Source organism: Leptopilina boulardi, unplaced genomic scaffold (genome assembly GCF_019393585.1).
Source record: "Leptopilina boulardi isolate dan_hultmark-lab unplaced genomic scaffold, ZJU_Lbou_2.1 LbouV2_362, whole genome shotgun sequence".
NCBI classification, from domain to species: Eukaryota; Metazoa; Arthropoda; class Insecta; order Hymenoptera; family Figitidae; genus Leptopilina; species Leptopilina boulardi.
Window position 1 is genome coordinate 2,186,120 of NW_026137932.1, and position 13,164 is coordinate 2,199,283.

Here is a 13,164-nt window from a genome sequence, read left to right on the forward strand (position 1 = left end):
TGCAAATTAAATTAAATATAATTTATGATGACATTTTTTTATAAAGTTTTAAAATTTATTTATGCAAATGACTGAATAATTTAATATATAATGATGAAATAATTTACATATATCGTTAAAATAATTTTTTCAACAAAAATACAATTTACTAAAATATAAAATTTTATAAAAATATTCATGAAATGTTAACGTGTTAAATAATTATCAATACAAGTGTTAAAAACTATTGTGACGTAAAAAAAAATTTATTTATTAATCTAATGTAAAGAATTTGTATATTTATAGAATTTTCTTAATTTTTGCTGTATATATATATCGGAACTTAACACACAAGTAAATTACTTAAAATTTTATTTAAGTTATTTTCAGCAACATATTGTCATCTAATTAATAATAAAAAATGATATTCACACGTAAGTATTTTCACTGTATTTTGTATATATTTTTTGATTCCATTTTAATATAATTTCGATATACATGTAATTTAGTTAATTTGGATTACTTTTACTTTTCTATAATTTATTGAAGTTATCCTGTGTAGTAGATATAAGTAGTTCAGGTTCACTGAAAACAATTTATTTGATTCAAATATACTTGACTTTGTATTGTTGAACTATAAATATTATTTATTACTACATCAAATTTTTAGTTGTAACAATAAAAGTTTTTTGTTTCTTACAACAAATTTTTTATTGTTGTACCAACAAATATATTGTTAGTATTACTAAAGAATTTGTACCTACAACAATATTTTTTGTATAATATTTTTGTATAAAACAAAATTTGTTAGTTCCAGATTTAGTAATAATTTGGTACAAGAATTCATTTTCGTCCGCGTACACAAATATTAATTTTTCTACAGATTCTGATTCTTAAGGCCAGGTCCAAGTGAGGCAGCGCCATCTACATTGATACTAAAATTTTGGAAATTTTTCAACAGCCTTTTCTTGAAAACAAGAAGGTAAAATGCTTTTTCCTTTATAGATAATTGATTATTGGCAAGATATACACTCCAGCTAAAACTTTTTTTGAGTTTAAATAATAAAAAAAAATTTCATGTCAATAAATTAAATATGAGCGCACTTTTTTCACAAAAACTGTAACAGTACTTTCTCAGAAATTACAATCGAAAATGCAATTTCCATTTGGAAAATTAATAAACGCTAAAAAATACACGACCTAAGATTTACCAATCACGAAAATAAGAAAAAAAAATTTTATTAAATATTTAACATATTGATACTGCTTTACTGATTGTGACAGCCCTTTGGTAGATTATGTATTTCAGGTGGTTAGCAACAGCGCCAATCTCCTCCTTTCGGCAAAACTGCGAAACGTCTGGTGACATATATAACCTGCCAAAAGGCTGTCATAATGAGTAAAATATGTTATGTTAAAATACTTTTTTTTGTTATTTTCGTGATTGGTAAATCTTAGGTCGTGTATTTTTTAGCGTTTATTAATTTTCCAAATGGAAATTGCATTTTTGATTGTAATTTCTGAGAAAGTACTGTTACAGTTTTTGTGAAAAAAGTGCGCTCATATTTAATTTATTGACATGAAATTTTTTTTATTATTTTAACTCAAAAAAAGTTTTAGCTGGTGTATATCTTGCCAATAATCAATTATCCATAAAGGAAAAAGCATTTTACCATCTTGTTTTCAAGAAAAGGCTGTTGAAAATTTTCCAAAATTTTAGTATCAATGTAGATGGCGCTGCCTCACTTGGACCTGGCCTTAATGTATACCTATCTTTTGTGTCTTTTTCAGATTTGTTTTCGCTGTTTCTGATAGCTACTAGTATTTTAACAGTAAATGCTCAATATTTCTGGCCTGGATATGAAGGATCAACAGCTCGTGATCGGGTAATTTGGCCCAAATTTGATGAAGTAACAACTCCTCGTAATCGGATTTCTTTGCCCAATCAACAAATTGTATCCAATTTTGATACCAAATTTACTAATGACTTGCAAATATTCGCTAACAATTTATACAAGGTAAAGCATTAGGGCGCACTCACACCTTTTGGCTGCCTGCCTGCCTGCAGGAGTTGTCATGGCAACGTGTAGGAGTAACAGAGAGAGAAAATTCAAATTTGAATTTACTATCTCTGTTACTCCTACACGTTGCCATGACAACTCCTGCAGGCAGACAGGCAGCCAAAAGGTGTGAGTGCGCCCTTACTGAATTTTAAAGAAAAAATTTCTAATGAATTTTAAATGTTTCATATATGTGTTCTCTTCTTTTTGCATAAATATAGATAGCGTCGAAGAACAATATAAAAAACGTTTTATTATCTCCATTTAGTGCAAATATAGCCCTAGGTATGCTTGCCTCAGGTGCTGAAGGTATAACTAAATCTGAAATACTCCAATCTCTTAATTTCCCAGCAAATGATCATCTGATGAAATCTAATTATAAATATCTTATCGAAAATATAATGGTAAGATCATATAAATTATTAAATATATATTTTCTTTTCAATTCAGAGAATTTATAAAAGAAAATAAGTATAATTTTAGAATTTTACTTTTGAATAGTTTTAAAACCATATTAGAAACAATTGATTTAATTGATGCGTCAAAATGTATTTGTAATTGCATTTTCTAGAATGTTCAAGGTGCAACACTTAAAACTTTGAACAAAGTATTCATTAATACTAACCTAGATGTAAAACAAACATTCAAAGACGTATTATCACATAATTTTCACACAGAGGAACAACAAGTGGATTTTTTCTATTCTGAACAAGCAGCAAACTATATTAATACATGGGTATCGAGAGAAACAAATGAAAAAATCAAAAATATTTTTGAAGCCAGTTTGTATTATTTTTCAAAATTTTGATCACTGATTTATATATATATATATATAATTTAATAATAATATTAATTGTTGATAAACATTCTTGTGCTGAATTTTTACTTTTTAAAGAAATATTTTTTTAAACAAAAATTTCTCGCACTTAATATATATATATACATTTAATTCTTTCAGACGAACTAAATAATAGGACACTCATGATCCTCACAAACGTCATTTACTTTAAAGGCGAATGGAATTTTAAATTCGACGAATTTATAGATAGATATTTTTATAGTGGAAATGAAAAAACTTCAGTAGAAATGATGATTAAAAATAGTGAATTTGAAATTAAAAATCTTCCTGACATACATGCTCAATCCATTGAATTGCCATACAAGGTAAAAGATCTGCATGTTCTCTTTCTATCTTCTTATAGGTATAGTTATTTTCTTTATAGCAAACAAATTATAACAATCATAATTGTTTATCTTCTTTAAACTTTTTCTATCTTCTTTAATCTTTTTTTTTATTTCTTTCACTCTCTTAATCTGAATCAGTGAAAAGTGGATCACTGATTTAAAATCAGTGAGAAATTCACTATAGGAATCAGTTAAATTTTTATCGTCCTGAGGAAAAATTTTTAAGAATTTTATGAAATAACAATTCGTGGGAAATAAAATTCTGGACAAATAAAGATTCAGTGCGAATTGGAAACTTGACGGCTTTTAAAAATTCGAATCGAGGCGCATGAATTTTCTCCAAATTTGAAATGGCCTATAACACTTAATTGATCTAAATTCGATTAGCCTAAACTATATTCAATCTAATCCTCATTTGTATACTAATCGTCATTTGTTCTAATTTTCATTTGGCCTAATCTTAATGTAACCTAATTCTTATTTGACAGAATATTTATCTGCCCTAATTCTTACTTGGCCTAAATTTTCTGTAACCTAATAATTTTTTGGCCTCATTTTTATCTGACCTAATTCTCATTTGGCCTAATTTTACGATTTCTTAATTGTTACTCGTTCTAATATTAATCTAACCTAATTTTCAATTGGCATAATCTTAATATAACCTAAATCTCATTTTACCTAATTCTCATTTGATCTAATTCTCACTTGGAGTAACAATTAGGAAATAGTAAAATTAGGCCAAATGAGAATTAGGTCTACATGATAATTAGGCCAGATGAAAATGATTTCAAATGAAAATTATGGCAAATAATGTTTAGGCCAAGTAACAATTAGGTCGGATAAAAATGAGGCCAAAAAATTATTAGGTTACGGAAAATTTAGAGACGAAGTGAGAATTATGTCAGATAAATATTATGTCAAATAAGAATTAGGTTACATTAAGATTAGGTCATAAACAGATTAGGCTAAGTATAATAATTAGTCCTTTCAACTTTTAGGTCAATCGAATGTAGGTCAATTAAGTGTTAGGCTATTTGAAATTTGGAGAAAATTCATGCGCCTAATGAAAATTCTGATGTTGAATGAGAATTCTGTGAAATTATTATTTTTAATTTTTGAAATAATATTTTCTATTCTTTATATGAATATTGGTTTTTTCTTCATCTACGCAGGGTGGTGAACTTAAAATGATTATCATACTTCCTAATAATATTAACGGTCTTAAACAAGTTGAAAAAAGATTAGAAACAATGGACCTTAAAACTTTAAGACAGAATCGTAGAAATGTCAGTGTCACTTTGTATTTACCGAAATTCCGTGTTGAAAGTACCATTGACATGAATGTAATTTTACAAGAGGTTAGTTATATATTATTCTTTTAATGTAACAATTAATATGTTTTTTAAAACGCATGATTTTTTAATTGTTTTTATTTTTTTTTTACTAAAAATGAATTTTTATTTCGAAAATCGAATAGTTATTGAAATGGTAAACATTAATTAATAAATTTACTTTCTTACAATAGATGGGAATGAGAACAATGTTCACGGATTCGGCAAACTTTAAAACTATTTCAGATAGCGAAATGAATGTGAGTAAAATTATGCAGAAAATCTTTATTGAAGTCAATGAAAATGGTGCCGAAGCTGCTGCAGATACAAGTATAAATATTTTTTATATATATTATTAGAATAAAGGGTTTGGTATTGACAACCAATACGTTTGGTTGGTATTTAAGCAACCAAATTTTTTTTTTGTTAAATCAACAAAATTTTAATTCTCTCAATCAAAATTTATTTGACACAACCAAAATTAGAAAAAAAGGATTTTTGTTGACCTAACTAAAGTTTGATTATGGGACAACCAAAATTTTGTTGATTCAACAAAAAAAATTTTGGTTGCTTAAATACCAACCAAACGTTTGGTTGTCAATACCATACCCTTTTTTCAGTGCGTTCTATATATAAAAAGTAACTAAAAAATAATTGTATTTGTGATATTTATTGCAGTGGTTGACATGATCATCCCACACATGCTGACACCAACATTTGATGTTAATCGACCGTTTCATTATAAAATTATTAGAACAATTGGTGAAGATGATGGTGTTGTATTATTTGCTGGAAACTGCAAATATATACAATAATTTACAAGTTAAATTAAATTTATTAATTCATTTATTTAAAAAAAAGATCTCTTTTTATATTTTTTAAATATATATATATATAAAAAAGAATTATGTATCTATATTATCTGTGTAATAATTCTTTGAAAATAAAATTAATTATCAAATATTTATTTAAATAATTTACTATTATCTATTGCCGCTAGGTGGCAGCTACTAAACACGTGTTCACATGTGTCTCGGTTGATTTTGTTTAAATAAAACGGTTTAAGTTTGGTCTGTTCTTTTACAACCTTATAGTTATAAACATTATTTTGTGCTGGTTTTTAGTGAAAGTTTTTTATTATCTGCACCATTTGCCTTAACTTGGCTCTCTGATTTGAATTTTTTCTAACCTAACATTGGACTGATATACTTGTGTGAAGTTTTTTGTTTATGTAACTTCAACTGGAACTGCTTTCGCTCAATTTACTTTTTATTTTTATTTGAATGGTTATTTGTGTGCAAAAATGGCCTCTAGTGTTGAAAATTGTGCAAAATGTGGTAAAGATATTACACGTGCTATTCCTACTTTGTGTAGGAAGTGTAATCTTCCTTATCATCCCAGCTGTGCGTTACAGCTGTCTACTTTGCCTGATGGGTCGTTCACCAAATGTTGTAAACCTAGGTCATTGTCTCCTTCAAATAATTCTCAATCTTCACAAACCTCTGTTAACTTGGATAGTATTTTGAGAGCTATTAAGGTTTTATCAACAACAGTTTCTGATAATTTTGCCAATATGACTGAAAACATGTCAGATATCAACAAAAAACTCGATGACACACTGTGTAGGCTGAGTAATATGGAAAGCAGAGTTGTTAATTTGACAGAGCGTCTTAATGTTGTCGAAGAGAGGCTTGATAAATCTGAGGCAAATGGTTCTACAAATATTGATTCTAATTCAGTAACTAATGTCTGTATAAATGAACTTGTTGATCGAAATGAAAGAAAGAACAATCTTGTTTTACTTAATCTTCCAGAATTTGACACTTCGTCAAATAATAGTTGTTCTTTGAAATCTGTGGTTACGAATAAATTAAAAAAATTCATTCAAACAGATGATCTTGAAAATATACGCACATTTAGAATTGGTTCTAATGCGCAGGTTTCTCGTAAGCCTCGCCCTGTTAAGATTGTATGTGAGACGGAAGAGAAGGCACAAGTAATTCTAAAAAAATTTGTAAGTGTCAAAAGAGACTCAACACGTTCAAGGGAGTTGGAAGATCTTTGGATGTCGAATGACAGGACGGTTATGCAGAGGGAGGAGATTAAGAGAGTGAGAGAGGAACTAGAGACCCGTCGATTAGACGGAGAAATGAATGTGTCAATGGTCTACCGGCGTGGAATCCCTACCATAATTAAAATCCCCCCTAGAAATCGCACATCCACTCTTACAGTCCAAATAGATGCGTGTAAGGAGAATCTATAGTGATTTCCCCACTTAGTGCCCAAGGTTGTGTTTCCTTCCTTGAGATAAACTTATTTTATTTCTATCTATGAAAGTGATTTAAGGAAATACATACAGAACTAAATGTAGACATTGTGATTTAGATAAAATCAGTATTATTGAACAATAACAATTATTTTTGAAATTAATTGATATAATGGTAAAGCAGATTCTATTTATCGAAAATTAATCTTCTCTTTTGATAATAATGTAATTTGATTTATGTTATTCTTTACTGTATAAACTTATAATGAACTTTAGCCATTATAGCGCCTACCTAGATTTAGTTAATATTTTATATTTTGTATTGTTACTTACGTAACTATTAGAATTTAGGAGTACTTTTGTACGAAAGGGCATGTCCCGTTATGTTCTAAATAAATAAATAAATAAATAAATTAATTACCTCTTATAAAAACAATATTTAGAAATAAAAAATAATTTTGTAGTTATTATATTTCTGAGGAATATTTAATTTCGGACAAAAATGAAAGTTCGGTAAATAAAATTGTAAAAAATGCAATTATAAATTATACATGAAAATAATTTTTTTAAAAATAAAAAAATTTGGGAGGCAAATTTTTTTTAAGTTGCAAATTTTTTAATCATATATAAAATAATTGTAAATAAAACATAAAAAAGGAAATATTAAAAATATTTTATAATTGGATGAGAATAATCTAAAATACATTCCGGAAGAATAATATATGTGATAAATATGAAGAATAATTTCCTGCTTTGTTTGATATATAATATATATAAAAACTTACCAATATATCATTATCATAATTAGTGCGTCTTTTTAAAATAGTGCCATGAAGTTGATTTATTTTTTTCTCCTTTTTTTCATATTTGATGAATCCATGGCATTTCCATCAGGTTAGTTTATTTAGTGTTCAAAATATTATAAATAATTTTCTTCTTTTTTTTTTCTTATATATTTTTTATTGTTTTTAATTTATATCAACATTCATTATTTCTTTTTTTGTTTATTATTATTATTATTATTATTATTATTTTAATTATTTAAATTCTTAATTATTGCATAATAATAATTTTTTTCAATATTGTTATTTTCATATATTTTATATAGAAAACATCTCTTGTGATAATAAAAAAAGAGAAGCGCCTTATCAATACGTGACTATAGAAGAAACACCATTTGTGGTAGGAAAGAAAAATATTAGAAAAAAAATTAAAACCTTAATTTGATTAAATATTATTTAATTATTTTTAATTTTACTTTAAATTAAAAACGAAAAAAAAATTGAGTAATTAATAATTGTCTGAAATTAAAATTTTTAAAAAGTAGTATACATTTTCTTCTATACAGGCTGTTGTTACAGTACGTAGATTTAAAAATTGTAATATTCAAGATAAATATTGTGGTGCTACTATTTTGTCTAATTATTGGATTCTCTCTTCAGCCGAATGCTTTAATATAGATGAGTATGAAATTTCAAAAAGAAATATTGTATTTAAATTATTGAAAATTGTCACTGTATGAGGATTAAAAATATTTCAAATTAAAAAACAATAAAAATGTTACTCAAATCGATTTTTTCATCTATAAGAAATTTTTTAATCTATATCCAATGGCAATTTTTAATTAATCAAAGTGATAAAAAGTTTTTTCTACTTTCACTAAAACAATTGATTTTTTTTTTTTTTTTTTTTTTATAGAAATTATGACGAGGAACTTGATTACTATTGTCCTAGGGATATTTTTGTTGCCACTAAAGTGGACGCTATCCCTCCCGATACTGATATAGTAACTCATGAAATTGAAAAAGTTCTTCTAGGAAATAATAGCATCAGTGTTTTTTCTGAAAATATAGCTTTAATAAAAGTAAGTTTTAAGTAATTAAATTTTAATAATTTATTAATTTAAATTTTTAATTAAAAAAATTTTATCAATGAAATAAAATTAAACACTGATTTTGTTTTGCAAATTTATAAAAATTTAATTACCTTTCAATAATTTTTTTTTTCTATTTAATTATTAGTAAAAAAAAAAAAATAATTTCAGTTGAAAAAACCTATTGATTTTGACGAGTCACAAAGGCCAGTTCTATTAGCAAAACCAACAGACAAGCCAGGAGACAAAAATTGCCTTGAATTAACTGGATTCAAATTAAACAAAAAGGTTATCATTTTTTTTTTTTTTTGAAGTTTTTTGGCAACTAAAAAATTTTCTTTTTGATTGTAAATAAATTTTTTCAATTTTTCAGATTGAAACGGAAAATTTGGGAAGTGCTTTTATTTCAATAACCAACTCATGTTATGATAAATTTCCAGAAATTATAAATGATTGCTTCTGTACAACTGAATATAATTATTATGTAAATGAAAATTATTCACATTTTCTTCCAGGTACATCTGTTATGTTTAACAATAAATTAGTTGGTTTTGATCCAAATTCTGTGACGTTTACTAATTTGAGTAACAATATTACTTATGCAATATTTATCAACACGGCTGATATGTATGATTGGATAATAAAAACAATAAAAAATTAAAATACATACTCCAAAATCTGTATTAAATTTGAAATAATAATTTGATAAAAAAATTTTGTTTTACAAAAAAAGGAAAAAATTTTTTGTTTTGACAACAAAAAATTTTATTCTTTTTTGAAAAATAAATTATATTATCTATTTTATAATAAATTTACCATTTCCATTTAGGATTAATGAAACATTGCATACTATTAAATTGACAAATAAGCACTGTTACACTTAATACATTAATAATTTAATAATTACAACATAATTAATATCGATACGATAGGCATCTGTTTTATAAAATTCAAAATGGCGGATCCAATATGACGGAATTTTTCAAGTTAATTAGAATCGTTTCAAACTCGTTGCTCGGAGGTTTTTGGAGAGTAGTTACAAATTTATTATCAGATTTTGTTATATAAGAAGCCCGAAAGACCTCCAGGTACAAATTTTGGGCAAATCTGAAGAATTTAAAAGAACTTCCGCCATATTGGATCCGCCATTGTGAATTTGGAAAAACTGATGCCAGATTCGTAATCGTTGACACCGAAAATTACGTCTCTAACATCAAAAATTCAAAATGAAAAACAATATTTTTAAAATCACTTACAAAACAGAAAAAAAATTATGTATTTAATGAAATTAAATTTTTAAATTCCATTTTAATCTTCGCTTATTATTGGGCTTAGACTTTTTTTTGATAGTTAATTTTTTACAGTATGTTTGTTTATCTATTTTATAATAAATATTAAACGTCACCTCAGCTAAAAATAGAAAAATGCTAACTATAATTCCAATTAGAAGAGTTATATAATTTAATATAATTTCTGAATTATTAATTTGACAATAAGTTTCTTTTTGAAGATTTTTCTTATTTTTAAAATCTTTATTTAAATTTTGCAGATATCCTGAAGTTGATAATCGAATAATGCTAGAAAAATAAATAAGATTTTAAAATATTATATTACTCAAAAATAACAAAAATAATACATATGGGTGATTCCACGTCAGATTTTAGTTCAAATTTTAAATTCGTCCAAAACTATTGAATTTAGAAAAATTTCATTAAGAGAAAAAAGTTTCGATTTTTTGTCGACTTTTTAATAATGTCAAAAAAAAAAATTATTTTTGAATTTTTATTAAAAAAATAATAATTTTTTATAAACAAATTCATTTTTTTTCAATTTGGACATTTTTTTTTTTAATTTTTTTTTTTCATTAGATACCTGAAAATAATAAAAAACGTTTGCACAAAGTTTTGGAGTGGGCCTGATGAGTTTAATGGGTGAAAATGAATTTTTAAACTCTGCGTGCAAGTTGAGCGCGCGACGTACAATCCGAATTTTGCTAGTTTAAGTAGGAGTGTTTTTTTAAAGTTAGTTTTTAATTTTTTTTTTTTATTTTATAACATATCTATTACACTCCTACTTAAACTAGCAAAATTCGGATTGTACGTCGCGCGCTCAACTTGCACGCACAGTTTAAAAATTCATTTTCACCCATTAAACTCATCAGGCCCACTCCAAAACTTTGTGCAAACGTTTTTTATTATTTTCAGGTATCTAATGAAAAAAAAAAATTAAAAAAAAAAAATGTCCAAATTGAAAAAAAATGAATTTGTTTATAAAAAATTATTATTTTTTTAATAAAAATTCAAAAATAATTTTTTTTTTGACATTATTAAAAAGTCGACAAAAAATCGAAACTTTTTTCTCTTAATGAAATTTTTCTAAATTCAATAGTTTTCAAGTTGTAGGTCGTTGAAAATAGGTCTACTTTTCAAAAACCAAAATTTTGAAAATTCATAACTCAAAAATTTGGGCACCAAAAAAAAAAAAAAAAATACGTATACGTTTTTTTACTATGAAGAATGAAAAAAAAATAGTTTTGGACGAATTTAAAATTTGAACTAAAATCTGACGTGGAATCACCCATATACAAGTATTTTTAGTATGAAAATTTGCAGGGAAATTGTCTATTAAAATATTTTTTTGATTTTTGAGTTACTTAAGTTATATGTATTAGATTTAATGGAAAATTTATAAAAAATATAAATTAATCATATACTTACTGATAATTGATAATATCGAAATAAGGATTATTCTTAGTGAATGCATTTGTAATAAATTTAGGTTTATCTTTCAGATCAAATATTTTAATTTTACAATACTGAGATATATTTTTTGGTAAAACAGTTTCCTTATTGGTTAGAAACGCAGTTCTACTGTTGCACATCTGAAAAAAAATTTGTTTTAAAAATAAATTATATTTTTCATTTTTAAATTATTTAACAATTATTATTTTTAGTCTATTTAAATAATTAAATTAGAATTATTCATTTTCTTTATCGTGTACCTCTTCAAAAGCTTGGTAATTAGTTGCGGGCAATTCATTGTCAGGTTTCAAAAATTTTCTTAATTTAAAAAAATCAGTAGAATTATCTGCTGCTCCAATCTGAAAATAAAACTTAATTTTAAGACAAGGTCCAAGTGAGGCAGCGCCATCTACATTGAAACTAAAATTTTGGAAAATTTTCAACAGCCTTTTCTTGAAAACAAGAAGGTAAAATGCTTTTTTCTTTATGGATAATTGATTATTGGCAAGATATACACCAGCTAAAACTTTTTTTGAGTTAAAATAATAAAAAAAATTTCATGTCAATAAATTAAATATGAACACTTTTTTCACAAAAACTGTAACAGTACTTTCTCAGAAATTACAATCAAAAATGCAATTTCCATTTGGAAAATTAATAAACGCTAAAAAATACACGACCTAAGATTTACCAATCACGAAAATAACAAAAAAAAAAGTATTTTAACATAACATATTTTACTCATTATGACAGCCGTTTGGCAGGTTATATATGTCACCAGACGTTTCGCAGTTTTGCCGAAAGGAGGAGATTGGCGCTGTTGATAACCACCTGAAATACATAATCTACCAAAGGGCTGTCACAATCAGTAAAGCAGTATCAATATGTTAAATATTTAATAAAATTTTTTTTTGTTATTTTCGTGATTGGTAAATCTTAGGTCGTGTATTTTTTAGCGTTTATTAATTTTCCAAATGGAAATTGCATTTTTGATTGTAATTTCTGAGAAAGTGCTGTTACAGTTTTTGTGAAAAAAGTGCTTATATTTAATTTATTGACATGAAATTTTTTTTATTATTTTAAACTCAAAAAAAGTTTTAGCTGGTGTATATCTTGCCAATAATCAATTATCTATAAAGGAAAAAGCATTTTACCTTCTTGTTTTCAAGAAAAGGCTGTTGAAAATTTTCCAAAATTTTACTTTCAATGTAGATGGCGCTGCCTCACTTGGACCTGGCCTTAATGTTCTTTTTCCAGAATTAGAAAGTTAAAAACAAATTTCATATGTTTAATTATATACCTAATGCTTAAGGAATTGCTTTTACAAAATTGTCAATCAGAATTTCAGAAAAATTAAAGTCGAGTATTCTTTTACTCTATTTTGAGAAATAAAACTTACATTTATTAATTGATGTATATATCTGTTTTTTAAAATCACCAATTTATATGTGCCATCATCGATGAAACTATCTAAAGTTGTAAATTTAACAGGAGGTGTTTTTAAAGTTAAATAATTAATTAGTGCTCCTGAGTAAATTGACGAAATAAATAATGCTGATGCAAACATTGTAAACCATATCAATCTTAATGGAGTCTCATTTGGAAAGTCTGAAATATTAGTATGTTAAATATTATTATTTACTTATACGCAGCGTTTCCATATATAGTTTTAAAATATAATTATATGTTTTTAAATAAATTCACACCTTTCATTCCTTGAAGACAAAAT

General features: G+C 25.7%; 2 protein-coding genes across 3 annotated transcripts; both read left to right on the forward strand.

Annotated features, from left to right (window-relative positions):
* Positions 1 to 202: 202 nt before the first annotated feature.
* LOC127286695 (antichymotrypsin-2-like) lies at positions 203 to 5,531 on the forward strand. Its single transcript, XM_051313225.1, has 8 exons — positions 203 to 413; positions 1,771 to 1,997; positions 2,261 to 2,443; positions 2,611 to 2,821; positions 2,998 to 3,203; positions 4,397 to 4,582; positions 4,750 to 4,885; positions 5,234 to 5,531. Exons 1-8 carry the CDS (start codon positions 401 to 403, stop codon positions 5,368 to 5,370), a joined length of 1,299 nt encoding a protein of 432 aa, XP_051169182.1. The 5' UTR covers positions 203 to 400; the 3' UTR covers positions 5,371 to 5,531.
* Positions 5,532 to 7,603: 2,072 nt separating this feature from the next.
* On the forward strand, positions 7,604 to 9,363 carry LOC127286702 (serine protease 55-like). Of its 2 annotated transcripts, XM_051313238.1 has the most exons (6): positions 7,604 to 7,715; positions 7,930 to 8,003; positions 8,170 to 8,285; positions 8,520 to 8,685; positions 8,866 to 8,982; positions 9,068 to 9,363. In XM_051313238.1, exons 1-6 carry the CDS (start codon positions 7,652 to 7,654, stop codon positions 9,353 to 9,355), a joined length of 825 nt encoding a protein of 274 aa, XP_051169195.1. In that variant the 5' UTR covers positions 7,604 to 7,651; the 3' UTR covers positions 9,356 to 9,363. The 2 variants fall into 2 exon arrangements, with proteins under 2 accessions (XP_051169195.1, XP_051169196.1); XM_051313239.1 differs by lacking the exon at positions 7,930 to 8,003 and having other exon boundaries at positions 7,637 to 7,715.
* Positions 9,364 to 13,164: the final 3,801 nt, after the last annotated feature.